This window comes from Macaca fascicularis, chromosome 6 (assembly GCF_037993035.2).
Source record: "Macaca fascicularis isolate 582-1 chromosome 6, T2T-MFA8v1.1".
Lineage (NCBI taxonomy): Eukaryota > Metazoa > Chordata > Mammalia > Primates > Cercopithecidae > Macaca > Macaca fascicularis.
Genome location: NC_088380.1, coordinates 163928506 through 163952060, shown reverse-complemented (window position 1 = coordinate 163952060; position 23555 = coordinate 163928506). Strand labels below are relative to the sequence as shown.

General features: G+C 40.4%; 1 protein-coding gene and 1 long non-coding RNA gene across 2 annotated transcripts in view; one reads left to right on the top strand and one right to left on the bottom strand.

Moving 5' to 3' along the window:
• Positions 1–17808, bottom strand: part of LOC135971462 (uncharacterized) — a 24839-nt gene extending 7031 nt beyond the window's left edge. The window contains exons 1-2 of the long non-coding RNA XR_010587687.2: positions 17195–17808; positions 11379–11540 (exon numbers count right to left, since the gene is read on the bottom strand). This is a non-coding gene — a long non-coding RNA (uncharacterized lncRNA). The remainder of the gene's footprint in view (positions 1–11378; positions 11541–17194) is intronic.
• MED7 (mediator complex subunit 7) lies at positions 17354–23555 on the top strand. The gene is made up of 2 exons (XM_005558382.5): positions 17354–17412; positions 20774–23555. Exon 2 carries the CDS (start codon positions 20791–20793, stop codon positions 21487–21489), a length of 699 nt encoding a protein of 232 aa, XP_005558439.1. The 5' UTR covers positions 17354–17412; positions 20774–20790; the 3' UTR covers positions 21490–23555.

Here is a 23555-nt window from a genome sequence, read left to right as displayed (position 1 = left end):
TGGAACAAATGAAAGAAATAGAAATCCTCAGCAAAGAATAAAAAAACTTCAACAAAGAAAAAGAAGATGAAAAAGAAGAACCAAACAAAAATTTTAGAACTAAAACTATAATAGCTGAAGAAAAAAAGAAAAAAAGAAAATAGCTGAAGAAAAAAACTATAATAGCTGAAGAAAAAAGAAAAAATAGCTGAAGAAAAATTTTAGAACTAAACTATAATAGCTGAAGAAAAAAGTGGTTGGGTTGAACTGCAGAATGGAGGAGAAGACAAAAAAAATCAGTGAACTGAAAAAGGATAACAGAAAGTACCCAATCTAAACAACATAGAGAATAGTGATTAGAAGAAAAATAAAGCCTCAAGGCCTCGTGGGACTATAACAAAAAATCTAACTTTGTGTCACTGAAATCCTAGAAAGAGAGAAGAAGGGGTAAAGCTGAAGAAATAAAGATTGAAAGCCCTCAAATTTAGCAAAAGACATAAATCTACAGATTGAAGAAGTGGAGATAACACCAAATAGGGTGAACTCAGAGAAATCCATGCTAAGACAAAGCACAATTAAAGGCTGAAAACAAACAAACAAAAAATGTGGCCAAGGTAGGAAGATCACTTGAGCTCAGGAGTTTGAGAACAGCGTTGGCAACATAGGGAGAACCCGTTTCTATATATATATATTTTTAAATTAGCTAGACATGGCGGTTCACAGTTGTAGTCCCAGCTACTCAGGAGGTTGAGTTGGGAGAACTGCTTGAGCCTGGAAGGTTGAGGCTGCAGTGAACTGTGATCATACCACTGCACGTCAGCCTGGGAAAAAGAGCAACACCCTGTCTCAAAAAAATAAATAAATAAATAAATTTTTTGAAAGTAGCTAGAGAAAAATGACGTATATCTATAGGGGAAAACAATTCAAATGACAGAGGATTTCTTATCAGAAACCGTGGAAAACAGAAGGAAGTGGCACATTGTTTTTCATGTGCTGAAAGAAAAGAGTTGAAACCCAGAATCCCATCCCAGCAAATTAATGCTTCAAAAATAATGGGAAAATCAAGACATTATAAATTGAAGGAAAACAAAATTTGCCATCAGTAGACCTATCCTACAAGAATGGCTAAAGGATGTTCTGTAAACAGTAAGGAAATGATTTATAAAAAGTAGGGCGGGATTGTGGAAGATAAAGAAAGAACATAGTAAGCAAAAATATGGGAAAACACAATAGATTTTTCTTCTCTTGCATTTTCTAAGTTATGTTTGACAGTTTAAGCTGTCTGATGGGATTAAAATTTTGTTGAGGAAATATCTAAGGCCATTATATTATAAATGTGGGAGAGTAAAGGGATAGAAAGAAAGGTAAGGTTTCTATATTTCACTCAAACTACTAAAATGGCATGATAGATTGTAAAAAGTTACATATACATAATAGAATACCTAGAGCAATCACTAAAAAAGCTAAAAAGAAGGTATACTCAAAAACATTATAGATAAACCAGAACAGAATTTTAAAAACTGTTCAAGTAAACCACAGGAAGGCAGGAAAAATAAAATAGAAACAAAAACGCAGAGAACATAAAGTGAAAAATAAAATGGCATACGTAAGCCCTGACATATTAATAATCACGTTAAATGTAAATGGTCTAAATACACCAATTAAAAGACATTGGCAGAGTGAACAAAAAAGCATGACCTAACTACATGCTGTCAACAAAAGCTGCCTACAAATATAATGATATAGGCATTTTGAAAGTAAAAGGATGAAGAAAGATGTGTTATGAAAATGTTAATCAAAGTGAACCAGAAATAGCTATATTAATATGATAGACTGCAGAGCAGAGAAAATTACCACAGAGAGGCATAATGATAAAAAGGATATTAAAGGGACCAAGAAGACATAGCAATTCTAAGTGTTTTAACCAAATATAAGAGTTGCAAAATATGTAGAGTAAAAACTGGTAGAACTGAAAGTAATAAACAAATCCACATTCGTAGTTTGAGGAGGCACACCCCTCTCTCAAAAATTTAAAGAACAATTAAACAGAGAATTGGTAATTATATAGAAGACATCAATAACACTATCAACTAATGGGATTTAATCAAAATTAATAGAACACTCCACTCAACAACAACAGAATACACATTCTCATCAAGATACCACAGAATGTATACCAAGATCAGGACAACATCCTGGGCCATAAAAGAAACTTCAACAACTTTAAAAGAATTGAAATAATACCATGTGTTTTCTGACCACAGTGGAATCAAACTAGAAATCAATAACAGAAAGGTAACAGGAAAATCTCCAAACACTTAGAACTGTGTTGTTAGAATCTAAGTGGTAAAAGGGAGTCAAAAAGGTAGTCTAAAGGGAAATAAAAATTACATTGAATTGGCAGGGCACGGTGGCTCATGTCTATAATTCCAGCACTTTGGGAGGTTGAGACAAGGGGTTTGCTTGAGCCTATGAGTTCGAAGTAGAAATGAGCTATGATTATGCCTCTGTACTCCAGGCTGGGCAACAGAGTGAGACTCCAGAAATAAAAAAGAAATATAAATCATATCAAAATGTGTGGGATACAGGTAAGTAAAGGAATTAGCACTGTATGCATGCACTTTCTAGAAAAGACAAAGAAGTTTTTTTCTTTTACTTTTTCTTTTTTTTTTGGTTTGAGACAGGGTCTTGCTCTGTCGCCCAGGCTGGAGTGCAGTGGCACAGTCTTGGCTCACATAAACGTCAATCTCCTAGGCTCAAGCAATCCTCCCACCTCAACCATGTGAATAGCTGAGACTACAAGCAAGTGCCACCACACCTGGCCAATTTTTGTATTTTTTGTAGAGATGGGTTTTTGCCATGTGGGCCAGGCTTGTCTTGAACCCTTGACCTCAGGTGATCTGCCCGCCTCAGCCTCCCAAAGTGCTGGGATTACAGGCGTGAGCCACTGCACCCGGCCTAATTTTTTTTTTTTTGAGGCAGAGTCTTGCTCTGTTGCCCAGGCTAGACTGCAGTGGAGCAATCTCAGCTCACTGCAACCTCTGTCTTCCAGGTTCAAGTAATTCTCCTGCCTCAGCCTCCCAAGTAGCTGGGATTACAGGTGCACACCACTATGCACAACTAATTTTTGTATTTTTAGTACAGACAGCATTTTGCCATGTTGGCCAGGCTCGTCTCGAGCTCCTGACCTCAAGTGATCCACCTGCCTTGGCCTCCCAAAAGTGCTGGGATTACAGGCGTGAGCCACCATGCCCAACCTGAAGAAAGAAATTTAAAAAGACCTAAGTCATGGATTGGATTTCTCAACATAGTAAAAATGTCAGTTTTCCCCAAAGTAATATACAGATTTAATATGATTTCTATCAAAATCCTAGTTATTCTGTAGATTTAGAAGTGATTATTCTAAAATTTATATGGAATGGGAAAGGAATGGGAATAGAACAGTTGTGGAAAAAAGAATAGAGTGGGATGAATCAGTCTACCTAATTTTAGGACTAGTTATACAGCTATAGCAATCAAGACTGTAAGTTACGGATGGAGGGATAAAACAGATAGCTAAATGGAACTGAATAGAATACCCAGAAATAGATCTTTACAAATATGGCTGACAGATTTTTAAAAATAGAAGTGCAAGAGTAATTTTAAAAAATAGACTTTTGCACATACGGTGCAGGAGCAATCAGACATCCATAGGCAAAAAAATTAACCTCAAATAAGGCTCACACCTTATTTTAAAAAATGAACTCAAAATAGATCACTGACTTACTTTAAAAACAGAAAACTGTAAAACTTTTAGGAAAGAAACATCGGGGATAATCTTTGGAAACTAGGACTTGGAAAAGAGTTATTAAACTCAACCCTGAAAGTATAACTAATAAAGGGAAATATTGATAAGCTAGACTCCTCCAAAATTAAAAACTTTCACTCTTTGAATGACTTGGGGAAAAGAATAAAGACAGGCTAAAAACTGGAGCAAATATTTGCAAACTACATATTCCATAAAGGACTAGTATGTAGAATATACAAGGAACTCTCAAAATTCAACATTAAAAAAAACAAACAGTCCAATTAGAAAATAGGGAAAAGATATCAAGATAAATTTTTTTCAGAGGATATACAGATAGTACATAAGCCCATGAGAAAATATTCAGTATCATTAGTCATTAGGGAAATGCACATTAAAGCCACAATAGTTTAATACTATACATATATAGATACTACTATACACATATTAGAATGATTAAAACAAAAATAATAAATAAGGAACAACACCAAATTATGATGTAAAACCAGAGAAACTATACCACCCACACATTGCTAGTGGGCACGTAAAGTAAGGCAATAAGGAAAACAATCTGGTAGTTCCTTTTTTTTTTTTTTTTTGAGACAGAGTCTCATGTGTTCCCCAGACTGGAGTGTAGTGGCGCGATCTCGGCTCACTGCAACCTCCACCTCCTGGGTTCAAGTAATTCCCCTGCCTCAGCCTCCTGAGTAGCTGGGATTACAGGCATGTGCCACCATGCACAGCTAATTTTTTAAACTTTAATAGAGACAGGAGGTTTCACCATATTGGCCAGGTGGGTCTCAAACTCCTGACTTGAAGTGATCCACCCACCTCAGCTTCCCAAAGTGTTGGGATTACAGGCATGAGCCACCATGCCAGGTTGGTAGTTTCTTAAAAATTAAACATGCCACTACCATACAACCCAGCAATTGTACCCCTTGGCATCTATCTCAGAGAAATGAAGACTTACATTCACACAAAAACTTGTAAACATACATTCATAGCGGCTTTCTTTGTAATATCCATATACTGAAGACAACACAGATGTAAAACCCACTTGTTGTACACCCATCCCATGTAATAATATTCAGTTAAAAAATGGAATGCACTATTTATTCATGCAACAACATAGATGAATCTCCAGAGAATATGCTAGCTAAAAAAGTCATCCACCAAAGGTAATATACTGATTGATTCCATTTATATAACATTCTTGAAACTAAAAAAAGCAGATTAGTGGTTGCCATGAGTTAAGAGGGAGGTGGGAACAGGAGGGAAGTAGATGTGCTATGAAGGGCATTATGAGGGACTTTTTTAGTGATGGAAGTGTATCTTGACTATATTTCTGTCAATATCCTGGTTGTGATATTGTATTAAAGTTTTGCAAGATGTTACCATTGGGGTAAACTGGGCAAAGTGTACAAGAGATTTCTCTGTGTTACTTCTTGAAATTACATGTGAATCCATAAGTATCTCAAATTAAAAATCTTAATTTACCCACCAAGTTATTTCATGGATATTGACAAACTGATTCTAAAGTTTCCATAGAGAGGCAAAAGACCCAGAATAGCCAATATCATACAGAGAGAGAATGAAGTTAAAGAACTGACACTACCAGACTTCAAGCCTACAAAGCCACAGCAATTGAGACAGAGTGGTACTGGTGAAAGAATAGACAAATGGGTCAATGGAAGACAATAGAGAGTCTACAAATAGACTCGTACAAATATAGTTAACCAATCTTTGACAAAGGAGCAAAGGCAGTTCAATGATGAAAGGAGAGTCTTTTCAAGAAGTGGTGCTGGAACATCCAGACATCCATATGCAAAAAATTGAATCTAGGGACAGACCTTACACTCTTCCCAAAAATTAACACAAAATAAATCTTCTAGAAGACATGAATCTTCTAGAAATTAACACAAAACGAAACTTCTAGATGACAACATAAGAGATAATCTAGATGGCCTTGGCTTTGGCAATCAGTTTTTAGATACAACACCAATGGAATGGTCCATGAAAGAAAGAATTAATAAGCTGACTTCACTAAAATTAAAAATGCTGCTTGAATCATCTTGTATGTTCTGCATGAAAAGAAAGAAATCTGTTCTGTGAAGGACAAGAGGATGAGAAGACAAGCTATAGGCTACAAGAAAATATTTACAGAAGATGTATCTGATAAAGGTCTGTTGTCCAAAATATACAAAGCGCTCTTAAAACTCAATAATAAGAAAATGAACAACATGACTAATAAATCAGCAAAAGATTTCAACAGACACCTGACCAAAGAAGATATACAGAAGGCAGATAAGCATGTGAAAAGATGTTCAAAATCATATGCCATTAACAAATTACAACAACAATGAAGTGTCTCTGTACCTCTGTCTTCAAGTGATTCTCCTGCCTCAACCTCCCTAAGTGCTGGGATTACAGGCATGAGCCACCATGCCCAGCACAATGAGATGTCATGCATAACTATTAGAACCACTAACACCCAAAACACCACCACCAACAAAAGTTGTTGAGGAGGTAGAACAACAGGAACTCACGTTCATTGCTAATGAAAGTGCAAAATGGTACAGCCATGTTGGAAGACATTTTGGTAGTGTCTTACAAAACCAAACAGACTCTTACCGTATGATCCAACAATCAGGCTCCTGGGTATTTACATGAATGAGTCGAAAACTCCCATCCAAACAAAAAGTTACACATTGTTTATAGCAGTTGTGTTCATAATTGTCAAAACTTGGAATCAACCAAGTCCTTCAGTAGGTGAATAGATAACCTGTGGTACATCCCAACAATGAAATAGTATTAAGTAATGAAAGGAAATTAGCTATAAATCCACAAAAATAAAGAAAGGAGACATTAAATGTATATTACCAAGTAAAAGAAGCCAGTCAGAAAAGGCTACATATTGTATGATTCTGGATAAAATAGGCAAAATTATGGGGACAATAAAAAGTCAGCTGGACGTGTGGCTCACTTCCACCTGTAATATCAGCACTTTGGGAGGTCAAGGCAGAAGGATCTTTTGAGCCCAGGAGTTTGAGACCACCCTGGGCAACATGGTGAGACTTCATCTCTTAAAAAAAAAAAAAACAAAAGTCACACGTGGTGGTACCTGCATGCATGCTGTGGTCCCAGCTACTCAGGAAGCTGAGGTGGGAGGATCATCTGAGCCTGGGATGTTGGGGCTGCAGTGAGGCATGATTACACCACTGCACTTCAGCCTGGGTGACATAGTGAGACTCTGTCTCAAAAAATAATAATAAATATTTTAAAGTTACCCACGAATGACGGTGCACACCTATAGTCTCAGCTACCCAGGAGAAGGAGGTGGGAGAATGCTTGAGCCCAGGAGTTTGAGGCTGCAGAGAACTACAATTGTGTCAATGCCTGGGCAACAGAGTGAGATTATGAATCTAAAACATGAGATAAAACAAAACAAACAAAAAACTCCCAAACAAACGAACAAACAAAAGATAATGATATCCAGGGGTTTGATGAGAGGGAGGACATTCCAGAGCACAGGCGATTTTTATGGCAGTGAAACTATTGTCTATGGTACCATAATGGTGAATATATGTCATTATGTGTTGTCGAACCCATAGTGTACAACACCAAGAGTGAAGCCCAGTGTGAACTATGGACTTTAGGTACTAACGACATGTCATTGTTGGCTCATCAAAATCAAATGCACCACTCTGGTGCAGGATGTCGATGATGGTGGAGGCTGTGAGTGTGTGGGGGGAGCGGGTATATGGGAACTCTTTGTACTTTCCACTCAGCTTTGCTGTTAACCTAACACTGCTCTAAAAAATAGTCTGTTTAAAAAGTAAAGTAGACTGGTTGGCTGGGCACGGTGGCTCATGTCTGTAATCCCAGCACTTTGGGAGGCTGAGGTGGGCAGATACCTTGAGTCCAGGAGTTCAAGACCAGCCTGGGAAACATGATAAAACCCCGTCTCTATTAAAAGTATGTTCTTATTGGCCGGGCACGGTGGCTCATGCATGTATTCCCAGTACTTTGGGAGGCTGAGGTGGGAGGATCACGTGAGGTCAGGAGTTCGAGACCAGCCTGGCCAACATGGTGAAATCCCATGTTGATACTAAAAATACAAAAACTAGCTGGGTGTGGTAGCGGGCACCTGTAATCCCAGCTACTTGGGAGGCTGAGGCAGGAGAATTGCTTGAATCCAGGAGCCAAGATCGCGCCATTGCTCTCCAGCCTCGGTGATAGAGTGAGACTCCATTTAAAAAAAAAAAAAAGTTTCTAATTATAGAAAAAGGGAAAAAGGTAGACTGGTTATGGAATTACAGGGCATCTTTTTAATCCCTTGGAAGAAAAGTTTTACTCCCTCATTAGACATGACTCTTCAAATGCGCTTTGAAATCTGTGAGATTGCTTTCTCTAATTTGCATACAATCAACAATAAATACATAGGGAGGTAATAACAGTACTAATCAATACCAAATCTCAAAGAAATTTGGAGATTATATGATTCAGTATTTGTCAAACTTTTGCACATATTGATCTTTTAAAAAAATATAAAATCATAAATGGAACTTAGTAAACAAAAGAGACGAAGGTGAGGGCCCCCTGTCTGAAAGTAGGGGTAGAGTGGGCAGCCTGAAGCCCCACCAGCTTGGCTCCCCTTTGCCTCAGGGGACACCTGGAATGCATTTCCGTGACTTGGAGGCCACTGGTTTGACCTGAGGTTCTCACTTTACTGAGAAAAATGTGTCTTGCTTAAGGTTACCCATCTGATTGGTTGAAATCAGGTCTATGGAATCTCAGGTCAGACTCTTTTCCATTCTGCTTTATCCTGATTGATTTGGGGGCATTCTCAGGCTAACAAATGTTGGAAGACAAACTGGGACTCAGGTATCAGAGGTGGTGGAAGATAATAAAGAGACAAAGGAAAGGAGACTAGAAGGAAGATAGTCAAATTCTGTGCAATACACAGACTGGAGTCTGAATGGGGTAAAGAAACCCACAGGGGTCAGAATTCATAAAATCTGTCTCTGTCGGAAGCCCACGTTCTAAGAGAAGTTCATCTTGGACCTGAAGCAGGGTAGACTCAAGTGGATAAAGACTTTCCCAGATAACTGCAGGGAAGCAGCACCTGGACTTGCCATGTGTTGGGCCACTGTGTCTGCAGCACCTAGGACAGTAGCTGGCATGTAGTAAGTGAGTAACAGATATTGGGTGAATGCCAGCCTGGGCAACGTGGCAAAACCCTGTCTCTACAAGAAATACCCAAATTAGTTGGGCGTGTTGGCACATGCCAGTAGTCACAGCTACTCTGGAGGCTGAAGTGGGAGAATCACTTGAGCCTGGGAAGCAGAGGTTGCAGTGAGCAGAGATCCTGCCACTGCACTCCAGCCTGGGCGATAAAGTGAGACACTGTCTCAAAATATTTATTTCCTAATAAATACATCCATTCACCAAAGATATATATTAAAATACATAATATATAAAACATATAACACATAATACATAATTTGTATTATATACTATATATAATTTTTATTATATATTACATATAACATATATTATATATGATATATATTGAATTTTTGTGATGTATGTTTTAATATATATTATAAATCTATATTAATATATATATGATATATAATATATACATTGGGGTGAATAAATGCCTCATTAAACTTTAAAATTCTGTCTATGAGGACACTACTACCCATACCCTTGGGAAAATAATTCTGGCCTTTTACAGTTGCATGAAAAACCTCTCTTCTTTAAATGGTTGTGTGTGAACTACTAATCCTGTCTTTGTTTAAAATTGTAATATTTTGGCTGGGCGTGGTGGCTCATGCCTGTAATCCCAGCACTTTGGGAGGCTGAGGCAGGTGGATCACCTGAGGTTGGCAGTTCCAGACCAGCCTGACCAACATGGAGAAACCCTGTCTCTACTAAAAATACAAAATTAGTCGAGCATAGTGGTGCATGCCTGGAATCCCAGCTACTCAAGAGGCTGAAGCAGGAGAATCGCTTGAACCCAGGAGGTGGACGTTGCGAGAGCCAAAAAGAAATTGTAATATTTTGTAGATCATGAGTTTTTCCCTTAATTTTTTTATTTAAAATATTCTGTAGGCCGGGCGTGGTGGCTCAAGCCTGTAATCCCAGCACTTTGGGAGGCCGAGGCGAGCGGATCACGAGGTCAGGAGATCGAGACCATCCTGGCGAACACAGTGAAACCCTGTCTCTACTAAAAAATACAAAAAACTAGCCAGGCGAGGTGGCGGGCGCCTGTAGTCCCAGCTACTCGCGAGGCTGAGACAGGAGAATGGCGTGCACTCGGGTGGCGGAGCTTGCAGTGAGCTGAGATCCGGCCACTGCACTCCAGCCTGGGCGACAGAGCGAGACTCCGTCTCAAAACAAAACAAAACAAAACAAAAAGCAAACAAACAAACAAACAAACATATATATATATATATATATTCTGTTAAGATATTACTTATCTTGTTTTTTGTTTTTTTTTTTTGAGACAGAGTTTTGCTCCTGTTGCCCAGGCTGGAGTGCAATGGTGCGATCTCAGCTCACCGCAACCTCAGCCTCCCAGGTTCAAGCAGTTCTCCTGCGTGAGCCTCCCAAAGTGCTGGGATTACAGGTATAAGCCACTGCGCCCAGCCAATATTATTTATCTTGATTACTGAGTTTGCTCCTCCTTAATTTTGTACATGAGGCATGTTCCTTTCACACCTCCACCTAGTCTTGATCCTGATGTGAAGCTACACTGAAAGCAGGTAGCTCACATTTATACACACACCATTAAGGAGAATTTTTTTCTTCTTTCTTTTGCTTTTGCTCAAATCTGTCTTCGAACAAAAATATATTCAACATGGGCCATGTGTGAGGTAATTCCAGGGATTGTTAAGGGGATGCCCAGATAAGTCAGGAACTTAGCTACAGTCATAGAAATAATACATGAGAATAATTACAACTTCAGCTAGAGGAGTGCTGTAAGAAGTAAAGGGAAGAGGCTTTGAGTGGGTGAGAGGTAACTTTTATTTGGGTGAACTTAGAGAAACCTTTTGGAGAGGACCACCTTTGAGATGGATCTTAAAGAGGGAACTTAAATGGATTGGATGCAGCCCAGATCCTTTAGGGAGTGTATAGAAAATCAATCAATCAATGAATCAATAAAATGGGTATTTTTTGTTGTTGTTGAGACGGAGCCTTGCTCTGTGGCCCAGGCTGGAGTGCAATGGTGCAATCTCAGCTCACTGCAACTTCCGCCTCCTGGGTTCAAGTGATTCTCCTGCCTCAGGCTCCCGAGTAGCTGGGATTACAGGCTCACATAATCACGCCTGGCTAATTTTTGCATTTTTAGTAGAGACAGGGCTTCCCCATGTTGGCCAGGCTGATCTCGAACTTCTGACCTTAGGTGATCCACTTGCCTCAGCCTCCCAAACTGCTGGGATTACAAGTGTGAGCCACCACGCCCGTCCGTAATGGGTATATTTTGTGATAATTTAAAGAACAGGTATGATGATGGCATGGCTATTTTTTTTCCTCTGGTGAAATTCCACATAATGTAATTGTAGATTTTAACAGTGACAGCTACAACAAATAATTCAAAACGGCTTACCTGCCTTTTTATAGGATTACAAATTCATTTTAGGTTCTTCAACCTGCAAGTGATAACTGACAACGTCTCTCAGTAGGACCCAATATGTGGGACACAAATCTTTCTCACAAGAAGTTAAAGCTGGGGATTATTTCCAAATGCCAGGGTTGCTGCTTCCCCCTGCTGGTAAGAAAAAATGTTGTAGGCAAAGCAAACCGCAAGCGCTCTCCCCACCCGTGTGTGCTGCACACAGATCTGGACTGTTGACACTGTTAGTGATAAGGTCATTGGCACCCATGAAGTAACAACAACAACAAAATAGTGATTAGGAATTGAAACTATACTGCAGACTGCAGAAAAAAAAAAAAAATTAGCAATGTCTCTCATCCAAAGTGCATCATTAAGGCCGGGGATGGTGGCTCATGCCTGTAATCCCAGCACTTTGGGAGGCCAAGGTGGATGGATCACCTGAAGTGAGGAGTTCGAGACCAGCCTGCACAACATGGTGAAACCCCATTTCTACAAAAGTAAAAAAATTAGCTGGACGTGGTGGCGTGCATCTATAGTCCCAGCTACTCGGGAGGCTGAGGCAGGAGAATCACTTGAACCTGAGAGGCAGAGGCTGCAGTGAGCAGAGATCACACCACTGCACAGCAGCCTGGGTGACAGAGTTAAGAGTCTGTCTTAAAAAAAAAAATGCATCGTCATAATCGTATACAGTATATGAGCTTATAAAAATCAGGAAGAAGCACGGAGTGGAGATGAAATTTTTATTTTCTTTTTTCCTTTCCTTTCCTTTTTTTTTTTTTTTTTTTTTTTGAGACGGAGTTTCACTCTTGTTGCCCAGGCTGGAGTGCAATTGTGCGATCTTGGCTCACTGCAAACTTTGCCTCCTGGGTTCAAGTGATTCTCCTGCCTCAGCCTCCTGAGTAGCTGGGATTACAGGTGTGTGCCACCATGCCTGGCTAATTTTGTATTTTTAGTAGAGATGGGGTTTCTCCATGTTGATCAGGCTGGTCTCAAACTCCTGACCTCAGGTGATCTGCCTACCTCGGCCTCCCAAAAGTGTTGGGATTACAGGCGTGAGCCACCGTGCCCAGCCTTTTTTTTTTTGGCAGAGTTTCACTCCGTTGCTTAGGTTGGAGTAGAGTGGCACTATCACGGCTCAAGCAATCCTCCCACATCAGCCTTCCAAGTAACTAGGACCCGAGGTGCATTTTTTTTACTTGCTGTGTTCCAATTATTCTGCCTGGGCTGATCAGCAAGCCAAAGATACAATGTAACTGACTAACAGATGCTCAGAGATTATTATCTATAAACCTGTCTACCAATGACAGAGGTAGTAAGGCTAACAAAATTAACAAGTTGCTGTAACGATTGGACTTCCATAAGCATAAATAAAAAAATAAAAGGAATTTTGACCCTTACCGGGCATCAAATACAAAAATTAACCCCCAAAGGATCATGGACCTAAATGTAAAACTTAAAATTAGAAAACTTGTAGAAGAAAACAGAGGAAAAATCTTTGTGACTTTGAGTTAGGCAAAAATTCTTGGAAAGGACACAAAAAGTATGAACCATGAAAGAAAATAATTGATAAACTGGTCATCATCAAAAAGAAAAAACTCTGCTTGCTGAAAGACACTTAAATGAAATGATTAACCACAGACTAGGAGAAAATATTTGTAAAAGACATATCTGATCAAGGACTTATACCTTGTGTGTATTTGTGTGTGTGTGCCCTTGCAATTCAATAGTAAGAAAACATGCCAATTTAAAAATTGGGCAAAAATTTTGAACAGACAGTTCACCAAAGAAAAGATATATATGGCCAGTAAACACATGAAAGATATCTAATACGAAGGAAATGCAAATTAAAATCATTATACAGATATTAGAACAGCAAAAAGTAAAAAATAAAAGGATAATACCAAGTGCAGATTGAGGGCAACTATACCTCCTGCAGATTGCTGAGAGATGAAAAATAAGCAGCCTCTTTAGAAAACTGCTTGGCAGTTTCTCATGTAGTTAAATATATAATTATTATAAGGTCCAGCAATTGTATCACTATGTTGTTAGCCAAAAGAAATGAAAACATATGTCCATACAATTGACTTGCATGGGAACGTTTATAGTAGTTTTGCTAATAATCACTTCAAACTGAAATAACCCAAATGTCTATTAACCAGTGAAGGGATACATGAATTACAGCACATTCATACAATGGAACATTCCTTATCTGTAAAAACGAACAAAGTATTATACATTGAACAACATTGATGGACTTCAAAAGTATTATGCTGGGTGAAAGGAACCAGATACCAAAGACTGCATACTTTCTAATTTCATTTATATGACATTCTGGAAAAGGTGAAACTATATGAACAGAAATCAGATCAGTGGTTACTAGAGGATGGGGATAAAGGGAAGGAATCGAATAAAAAAAACATTGTTTGGGGTGATGAAATAGTCTACATCTTAATCCGGGCGGTAGTGGTTTTATGTCAGTGTGTATTTATCAACACACACATAACTATTCACCTAGAGTTAATTTTATTCTATGTGAAGTATCCCTCAATAAACCTAAATTTTAAAAAATCAATAGGGTGGAAACTAAAAATTTCTGCTTGCCATTTAGGTTCAAATGATAGCGATGTTTTCTATAATGTGCCAAGATCCTAAGGGAGGCAAGAAGTCAGTTACCGTGCGTCTTTGCCCATTTCTACCCTTTCATCTCCCCCACTCTTTCTTTGCTCACTAGTTATGGAGCACACAGGCTCCCTTCCTGTCTCTAATTCAGAAAGATCATGGCAGCCCCACGCTCTTTGCATTTGCTGTCTTCCAGATCTCTGCACAATTCACTCCTTGATATCTTGTTTCCAGAGTTAACCTTCTGTGAGAGGCTACCCTGACCACCCTCTGTAAAGCAGCTATCCCCCAACCCACGTCACTATCACATTAATCTGTATTATACTTTCCCCCATAGCCCTTGTCACTATTCGAAGTTTTTACTTGTTTGTATACTCCTTGTCTGTGTCTCTCAAAAGAACACCTTCTAGAGAGAACACCTTTTTCTTGTCTTTTTTTTTTTTTTTTTTTTTTTGAGACAGAGTCTCGCTCTGTCACCCAGGCTGGAGTGCAGTGGCGCGATCTCAGTTCACTGCAAGCTCCGCCTCCCGGGTTCACGCCATTCTCCTGCTTCAGCCTCCCGAGTAGCTGGAACTACAGGCGCCCGTCACCACGCGCGGCTAATTGTTTTGTATTTTTAGTAGAGACAGGGTTTCACCGTATTAGCCAGGATGGTCTCGATTTTCTGACCTCGTGATCCGCCCGCCTCGGCCTCCCAAAGTGCTGGGATTACAGGCGTGAGCCACTGCATCCGGCCGTGAGAACACCTTTTTCAAAGGCCCCACTGGCTTTTGTCTGTCTTTTTAGACTTCCAGACCAGTGCCGGCACAACAGATACACAATACGTATTTATTCAATGAGCATATTCCTTGTTAAGCTGCAGTAGGCATCTTTAAGGAATAAGCTTTCCATCGAGATTCTGCAAATATAGTCACATAATTAAATGTGTAACACACATCATATTGTCACTAGCCCTTCTCATGATATGCACTTCATATCCATTATTCATTTGAAGTTTATTGGAAAGAACACTAGATTGATAGTCAAGAGTCCAAGATTCTAGCCTTCATTCTGCTACTGTCAAGACACTGCACCTTTGGGCCCAGTAATTCTATTTCTAGAAATTTATTCTGAAGAACAGAATTGGACACATGCACAAACATATATGCACTGGGATGCTCCTCATCCTGTGTAGTTATACTGGCTAAAATTGGGAGAAACGTAATTTAACACAATGAGGCTTTGGCTAAAGAGACTGTGGTATAACCACCAAAGCCACACTATGAATTTATTTGAAAGTGATGATTGTATTCATTTCGTTCCTTATTCAATAAACGCTCATTGAGTATTTGCCAATTTCAGCCACTCTTGTATGTAAGTTCAAACACAACAGCAGTAAATGAAACAAAGGTCCCATGCTCATAAACCTGATATTTCTGATGGATAAGAAAGGCAATAAAATACATAAATACACTATATAAGATGATTTCAGATGATGAGAGGTTCTATGAAAAAAAGATAATACATAGAAAGGGTTTCAGGGGCATTTCCCAACAGAAAGATTGGGGATGCGCTATTTTGTATAGAGTAGTGTAACCCCAGAAGAACTCTTTGAGGTCACATTTGACCAGAAACCTGAATGAAATGAGGAAATGAAGCCGGGTGCGGTGTCTCACATCTATAATCCCAGCACTTTGGGAGGCCGAGGCGGGCGGATCACCAGGTCAGGAGATTGAGACCATCCCGGCTAACACGGTGAAACCCCATCTGTACTAAAAATACAAAAAAAAAAAAAAAAAAAAAAAAAAAGGGAGAGAAATAAGGAAATGAGACGTGTGAATATCTATTCCAGGCAAAGGCATCTGCCCCAAGACCGGGATGTACTTGGCAATTTTGTAGGGCCTATTATATAGGCCGGGGGAGGATGTCAGATTTTATTCTAAAAGTAGTAGAAAGATTTTGAATAGAAGAGCGTTAAGATTGGTTTTATATTTTAAGAAGGTGTGGTAAATAGACTAAGGCAGGACAAAAATCAAAGAAATCCAGATGAGAGATAATGGCAGCATGGCATAGGACCATACCAGTAGGGACGGTGGTCAGTCATATTTGGAACTTTATTTACTTATTTTTAAATAGAGCTAATGCAAAAGGCTGGTATGGTAGTTTCGGTGGGGTATGGGAGAAAGGAGAAAAAGGTGATTCCTTAGATTGAACATTTGCAATTGAGTAAAGTGCAACGGGGTAAAGATGTCTGTCACCACTGGATATGAGGGTCTGAAGTGCAGAGGAAACGGTGTTCCAGGGCCTGCATGTATCTGGGTGATATCTGACTGAGAAGTGGTTGGAGAACTGAGTCCTGGGGCAATCCAAATAATCAAATGTGCCAAATGCTGCTGACAGAGGGAGTAAAACGAGGACTGGGAACAAGCATTGGAAGTCACGGGTGCAGGACATATTGGGGTCAGCAGTGAGGATGAATTTCTTCAGGAAATAAATTTATATGTGCGGGGGAATTAAAATGGGGGAGGCCGGGCTACGTGGTTCACGCCCGTAATTCCAGCACTTTGGGTGGCCAAGGCGGGCGGATCACTGTAGGTCAGGAGCTCGAGACCAGCCTCACCAACATGGTGAAACCCTGTCTCTACTAAAAATACAAAAAAAGGAAAAAAAAAAAAATTAGTCGGGTGTGGTGGCACATGCCTGTAATCCCAGCTACTTGGGAGGCTGAGGCACGCGAATCGCTTGAACCCCGGAGACAGAGGTTGCAGCGAGCCGAAATCGCGCCACTGCACTCCAGCCTGGGCGAAAGACACTCCGTCTCAAAGAAAAAAAAAAAAAAAATAAAACAAAATAAACCAACAAAAAACCCTGCATATCTGTATTTTCGAATTTTTATGTAAGATGTCTTCATTGTATGGGTTAAATTAAAAAAGAAAAGACAAAAGGAATGGAACTACCAGCTGCGACTGTCAGCAGAAGAGTTGTAATGCGGGCAGCGGGTGGAACACACGAACAACCTTTGCTAGGTTTTCTTTGGGAGGTTATTTTCGCGTCATAAATGTCTAAATTCATGGAAGTCTTACAAGAGCATGTTACATATTAAAATATAAGATTTTTTCTAGTCAATAAGGGGTCTATAAAAAATAAAGCAATAAGATGTCTTGTTTAATTTTATGCCTTAAAGAAACGAAGAAACAACCCTCACTTACTACTTTTAAAAGTCAGTAAAAGGGGTGGCGATGGCAGGAGTCGAATATACGCAGGCGCAATAGCGAGCGATCGGTCTGAGGCGGATCTAGAATCTCGTTAAAGGACAGCTCCTACAGCCAATCAAAGACAGAGTCGGTGGCTTCTTCCAGGAGGAGACCGGAAATTGGTTTCGGCTGCAGAGGGGGAAGGCGGCTACCAGTGTAAAGCCAGAGTTGAGGTGAGTGGGCGGCAACGGCTTGGGGCCCCTGCGTGTGTGCGTTTTTTTCTTCCGGACCCCGCGGTTTCCTCTGTGCTGGGCTGGGAACTGGGGAGGCATGGAGGAGTTCGGCCTCCGAAGACGCTCTCTCGTCTTTCTGTCCCGAGTCTCTCCGAGAGCGCGGCCTCCCCGCCGCTCGTGGAGGTCTCGGGATGGACAGCCTGGAGGAGGGGGCTCTTAGCGCTGCAGTCCCAGGGCTTCCTCCGTGTGGGGACGCCGAGCCGGAGTGGAGGTTGGGAGACGTGGTGTCTAGTCCCCTCGCCGCTGTTTTTCTAGGCTGTGTGGCCTTGGGCGAGTTATTTGCCCTTTCTGGCCCTTTGTAACATGAGAGTAGCCCTCCCTGCCCTTCCTTCTTCTGGGAGCAGTTGTGAAACAGCTGAGATACGGGGGCAGGCGAGGGCAGTAGATCCCAACCAAGCCTAATCGTCAGGTCCATCTGGAGAGGTTTTTAAAGCGACATACCAGGGCCCATTCACAGTGGACAGAATGAATCAAATCTCTGGGGCTGGGACCCTGGAATATCTGTCGTCTTCTGGTGAGGCGCCTTCTCCCCCAGAACAAACACTAGATGTTGGATCTTGAGTCTGAGAACCAGTTATGATGCTTTGCTCTGGTTTTATTAAAATAAGACTTCCATCGCCTTTGAAAAGTTCCATCTAGAGAGACAGTAGAGAAAAATATAATTTTTGTAATATGCAAGTTCTAATTGTACAATTAGATGCTTCACGGCTTAGAGATATAAGAGAGCTTGCCCTTTGGAGCTAAAGGGACCTGGGATAAGAATTCCTGTTGTACCATTTATTAACTTTTTGATCTGGGGCAACACTTCCCCTCATTGAGACTTGGGATCTTCACCTCTAAAATGAAATTGATAATAGAACTTAATTCATGGGACCCTGTGGTGGCTCACGCCTATAATCCCAGCACTTTGGGAGGCCGAGGTGGGCGGATCACTTGAGGTCGGGAGTTCCAGACCAGCCTGGCCAACATGGTGAAAACCTGTCTTTACCGAGAAATAAAAAATTAGCTGGGCGTGGTGGCACACACTTGTAGTCCCTAGCTACTCAGGAGGGTCATGCAGGTGAATCCCTTGAACCCGGGAGGCAGAGGTTGCGGTGAGCCCTGATCATACCACTGCCCTCCAGCGTGGGAGACAGATTGAGACCTTGTCTCAAAAAACAAAACAAACAACCTTAATTCATAGAATTGTTATGAAGATTATGTTAGAGAGGCCATAAAACAACAGTATCTGTCACGTAGTTGCCTTAGGAAAATGACAACCTAAGTACAGGAATGCACATCGTGTAGGAAAGTACAGAGCAGCACTCGTCACCTAAAAAGGTTTGAGTGGAATGAAACGTAAGGTGTCAAAAATTGTGTTTTGAAGTACCAGATCAATGTTAATTCCTTGATTTTGGTAATTGTGCTGTGGGTAGAAGAAAACATTCTTGTCCTGGGAAAACACATTGAAGTATTCAGGGGTGAAGGAATGAGAAACCAATAAAGCAAATGAAGGAAAATGTTAACATTTGGAGAATCTGAGTGAAGAATATGAAGTGTTCTTTGTATATGCATGCACTTTTTCTGTAATCTGAATTTATGTTATAAGTTTTAAAATGTTGGCTGGGAGTGGTGGCTCACACCTGTAGTCCCAGCACTTTGGGAGGCCAAGGCAGGAGGATTGCTTGACCTCAGGAGTTCAAAACCACCCGGAGTAACATGGCAAAACTCTGTCTCTACAAAATATACAAAAATTAGCTGGGCGTGGTGACATTTGCCTCGTACTCCCAGCTGCTTGGGAGGTTGAGGTGGGAGGATGGCTTGAGCCTGGGAGGTCGAGGCTGCATCATCCTATGCACTACTGTGGCATGGTGGAAACTCAGGGCTGCACCATGCCTGCCCTTAGTACCTCACGAATTCTAAGTATAATATTGCTTCTAATAGAATACTTGCCCCACCTGATGTTAGAGGGTGTTATATCTTGAAACTTTGATAATACCAGTGTAAAGGAGCACTTCAGAATCTTCTCATTGGATGGTATATCTAGGCTTAAGGTAGAGTAAGTAGAGGTTATTATGGCCATAGAAGATACTGGGTTTGAACCTGGGGTTTGAAATTTCTGTGATAGTTGTAGGGAAGTTAATGTGTCCATACAGGCCGGGCGCGGTGGCTCACACCTGTAATCCCAGCACTTTGGGAGGCCAGGGTGGGCGGATCACCTGAGGTGGGGAATTAAGAGACCAACTTGGCCAACATGGCGAAATCCTGTCTCTACTAAAAATACAAAAATTAGCCGGGCATGGTGGTGTGCGCCTGTAATCCCAGCTACTTGGGAGGCTGAGGCAGAAGAATTGCTTGAGCCCAGGAGGCGGAGGTTGCAGTGAGCTGAGATCGCACCACTGCACTCCAGCCTGGGCATCAGAGCAAGACTCCGTCTCAAAAAAAAGAAAAAAAAAGTTAATGTGTCCATATAAAATTGCATAGTTTACTGTGACAAAAAGGATATGGAACTGAATCATTTCATTCAGGAACTTTGGATAATACCATGTGTTTAGTATTTAGCAGTGTTAATTTTGTCAGTGTTTATGAGAGATACAAGTAAGTGTTTGCTATTGGAAATCAATCTGTAACATAAAGCAAAAGTGATTGTGATACGAGATTGGGAGACAACATGTGTAGTTTGGTTATGGAGGAGTAGAGAAATGGGGGCATAAATGGTGAAGGGTGTGGAATCCAGAAGATTTTCTTGTTTTTTTTTTGAGACAGATTTTCGCTCTGTCGCCCAGGCTGGAGTGCAGTGGTACAGTCTCGGCTCACTGCAAGCTCCGCCTCCTGGGTTCACACCATTCTCCTGTCTCAGTCTCCTGAGTAACTGGGACTACAGGCACCCGCCACCATGCCCGGCTAATTTTTTTTGTCTTTTAGTAGAGACGGAGTTTCACCCTGTTAGCTAGGATGGTCTCGATCTCCTGACCTTGTGATCCACCTGCCTCGGCTTCCCAAAGTGCTGGGATTACAGGTGTGAGCCATCGCACCCGGTGGAAGATTTTCTTTAGAGATCAGAAGATGCTACAGATTTTTTCATGCTGATGAAATTATTAGGGAGAGAATGGAAAATATGTGAATGGTTGAGAATATAATGCCTACTTAGAAAATATGGCAAACTTTACCTATCATAAATGTTAGTTTTAGAAACCAAGGAGATCATCTTGTCTTGGACCCCAAACTACTGGAAGAAAAGGAAGAAAATATTCTGTCTGTAGTTATGAAATGTAACAGGTTTGTTTTGTGGCTCTAATAAATCTTTGGTCTGTGTCCATAGGTTCTTGATAGTCCACAATGGGTGAACCACAGCAAGTAAGTGCACTTCCACCACCTCCAATGCAATATATCAAGGAATATACAGATGAAAATATTCAAGAAGGCTTAGCTCCCAAGCCTCCCCCTCCAATAAAAGATAGTTACATGATGTTTGGCAATCAGTTCCAATGCGATGATCTTATCATCCGCCCTTTGGAAAGTCAGGGCATCGAACGGCTTCATCCTATGCAGTTTGATCACAAAAAAGAACTGAGAAAACTTAATATGTCTATCCTTATTAATTTCTTGGACCTTTTAGATATTTTAATAAGGAGCCCTGGGAGTATAAAACGAGAAGAGAAACTAGAAGATCTTAAGCTGCTTTTTGTACACGTGCATCATCTTATAAATGAATACCGACCCCACCAAGCAAGAGAGACCTTGAGAGTCATGATGGAGGTCCAGAAACGTCAACGGCTTGAAACAGCTGAGAGGTTTCAAAAGCACCTAGAACGAGTAATTGAAATGATTCAGAATTGCTTGGCTTCTTTGCCTGATGATTTGCCTCATTCAGAAGCAGGAATGAGAGTAAAAACTGAACCAATGGATGCTGATGATAGCAACAATTGTACTGGACAGAATGAACAAAGAGAAAATTCAGGTCATAGGAGAGATCAGATTATAGAGAAAGATGCTGCCTTGTGTGTCCTAATTGATGAAATGAATGAAAGACCATGAAAGATGTTTATGTTTCTTTTTTCCTTTTGATAAATAGCCTCATATATTAGTTTATTTTCTTTTGGACAGTCTTAAGAGAGGTTTCACTAAAAATGTAAACAGCTTTAATCTTGACTCCAACTTTTTCAATTATGAGATGTCATAGGCAGTAATTTCACTGTATAACAAGCATAGACAAATGAGTACCCCTGCACTAAGAATAATCACTTTAAAAAGCAAAGTGTTCACCGCTGTTGTATGGGACATTCCTATGTTTTGGAGTTGCGGTAAAACTTTGATGATAACCTCAGTAATAGCAAAAGTTTTCGTCTTTGAAAAGGGGATTTATCATTTGCTTTAAGAATGATAGAGGAATAATGGATATCAATCTATAAATGTAAAACTATGATATCTTTAAACTTATTCCATTAAAAATTTTGCTTAAGCTGCAAAAGGTAGTATAACATGTTAATAGAGAGGAGCCCAGAAGAATTATAAAACAGAAACTTTATTTTTTCCTCATGACTGCTCCTGTAAACCCACTATCTCAGTCTTTTCTCCCTATCCTGAATAGACTCTTGCAGGCAAGTCCCATGAATTGTTTTTTTCTCCAGTCACTCAGGTAATAAGTCCTTTGGCCATTTTAAGTTACAGACATTAATTTTAGTAATTAAGATGTCTATGTCATTAGCTACACATTTTCTTTAAAGCTAAGCCCAGACTTGCTTAAGTCCACATTGGGAAAGGGGTTTGACGGCAGAGACTGCTAGGTGTCTACCAGAGAGTCTTGTTCTTTGAAGATACGTTGCCAAGATGTGGCAACCCAACCAGGGACATTTCCGTACTGCCAGCATCTCTGTGAGAACATATGATTAAGTTCTAGGCAGTGAAATGTGGGCATAGGAATCCAGGCTTGCCCCATAAACATTTCTTGCATGATCCTCCATTCTTTTCTCCCAACTGCTGGTTGCATGGTCATATCCAGGATAAGTTTGGAAGCCACCGAAGATGGCAAAGATTGTCAGTCTGGGTCTTTGAATGACTGTGAGGACTAAGTCTTCTTTTCATTAACTCCACTCTGCCCCTCACTAATTGGACTTTATGTGAGCACTTTCTTCTCCCCACTGTCCATCACCTCTTCCACCAAGGTGTTAGTAGAGAGTTGACTTTGTTTCTGAGGATCTTTGCCTGCCATTTTCTTAATGTAGGCCAGTAGTTCTTAAAGTGTGTGGTCCTGGACCAGCAGCATTGGTACCATTTGGGGACTCACTAGAAATAAAAGTTTTAGTATAATCCATAGGTTCAGAAAAATAAAAAATAAATGAAGTTTCTCTAGCTCCATCCCAGACCTTTTCAACCAGAAAGTTGAAAAGACCAGCGGGGGCAACATAGTGAGAACTTCTCTCCATTGCTATTTAATTTTAAAAGGAAAGGATATAGGGTATGTTGATTGAAGGATAAGTTGAACATATAAACCATGAGGAGGACAGAAAGTGTCTGAAGTTTTGAGTTAGTAGCCCTGGAGACCATCCTTCCTGTTAGCTTCATTCTCTTTACTGATGAACTTCTTTAATGATGTAGGTGGAGAACATGGCAACTAACAGTTCCCATGTGTTAAGCATTTCTATGTTTACCACTGTCTGGGAGTTCTCTCTCAAATACGAAAAAAAATGAGGTTAATTAACGACCTAGACATGAGGAATTAGGGGTTGCATACTTGATTCCAACTGGGCAAATCAACTGGGACTTGGCTCCCATAATAATTTGACAGTCCCCACTATGTCTATGTATGGAAGAGTCAGTCTGTCTCAGAGGAAGGAAGTGGTGCTGAACTAACAACGAGATATCCACTACAGATCAGGCACGTGTAAACTTAATATAAATAGCAAAAATAAACTGACTGTACAAATCTGTGTTCTCTTTATGAGAGTAGTTTTTCCCCAGCTATTCATTTATTCATGGTATTCATTTGATGAATACTTACTGTGGTCACCTCTATGCCTGATGCTAGTTTAAGTGTTGGATGTGTCGGAAGGGCGAAGGAAAATGTAACTAAGATAATAAAACGAATTGATTTTTGAAGGTGA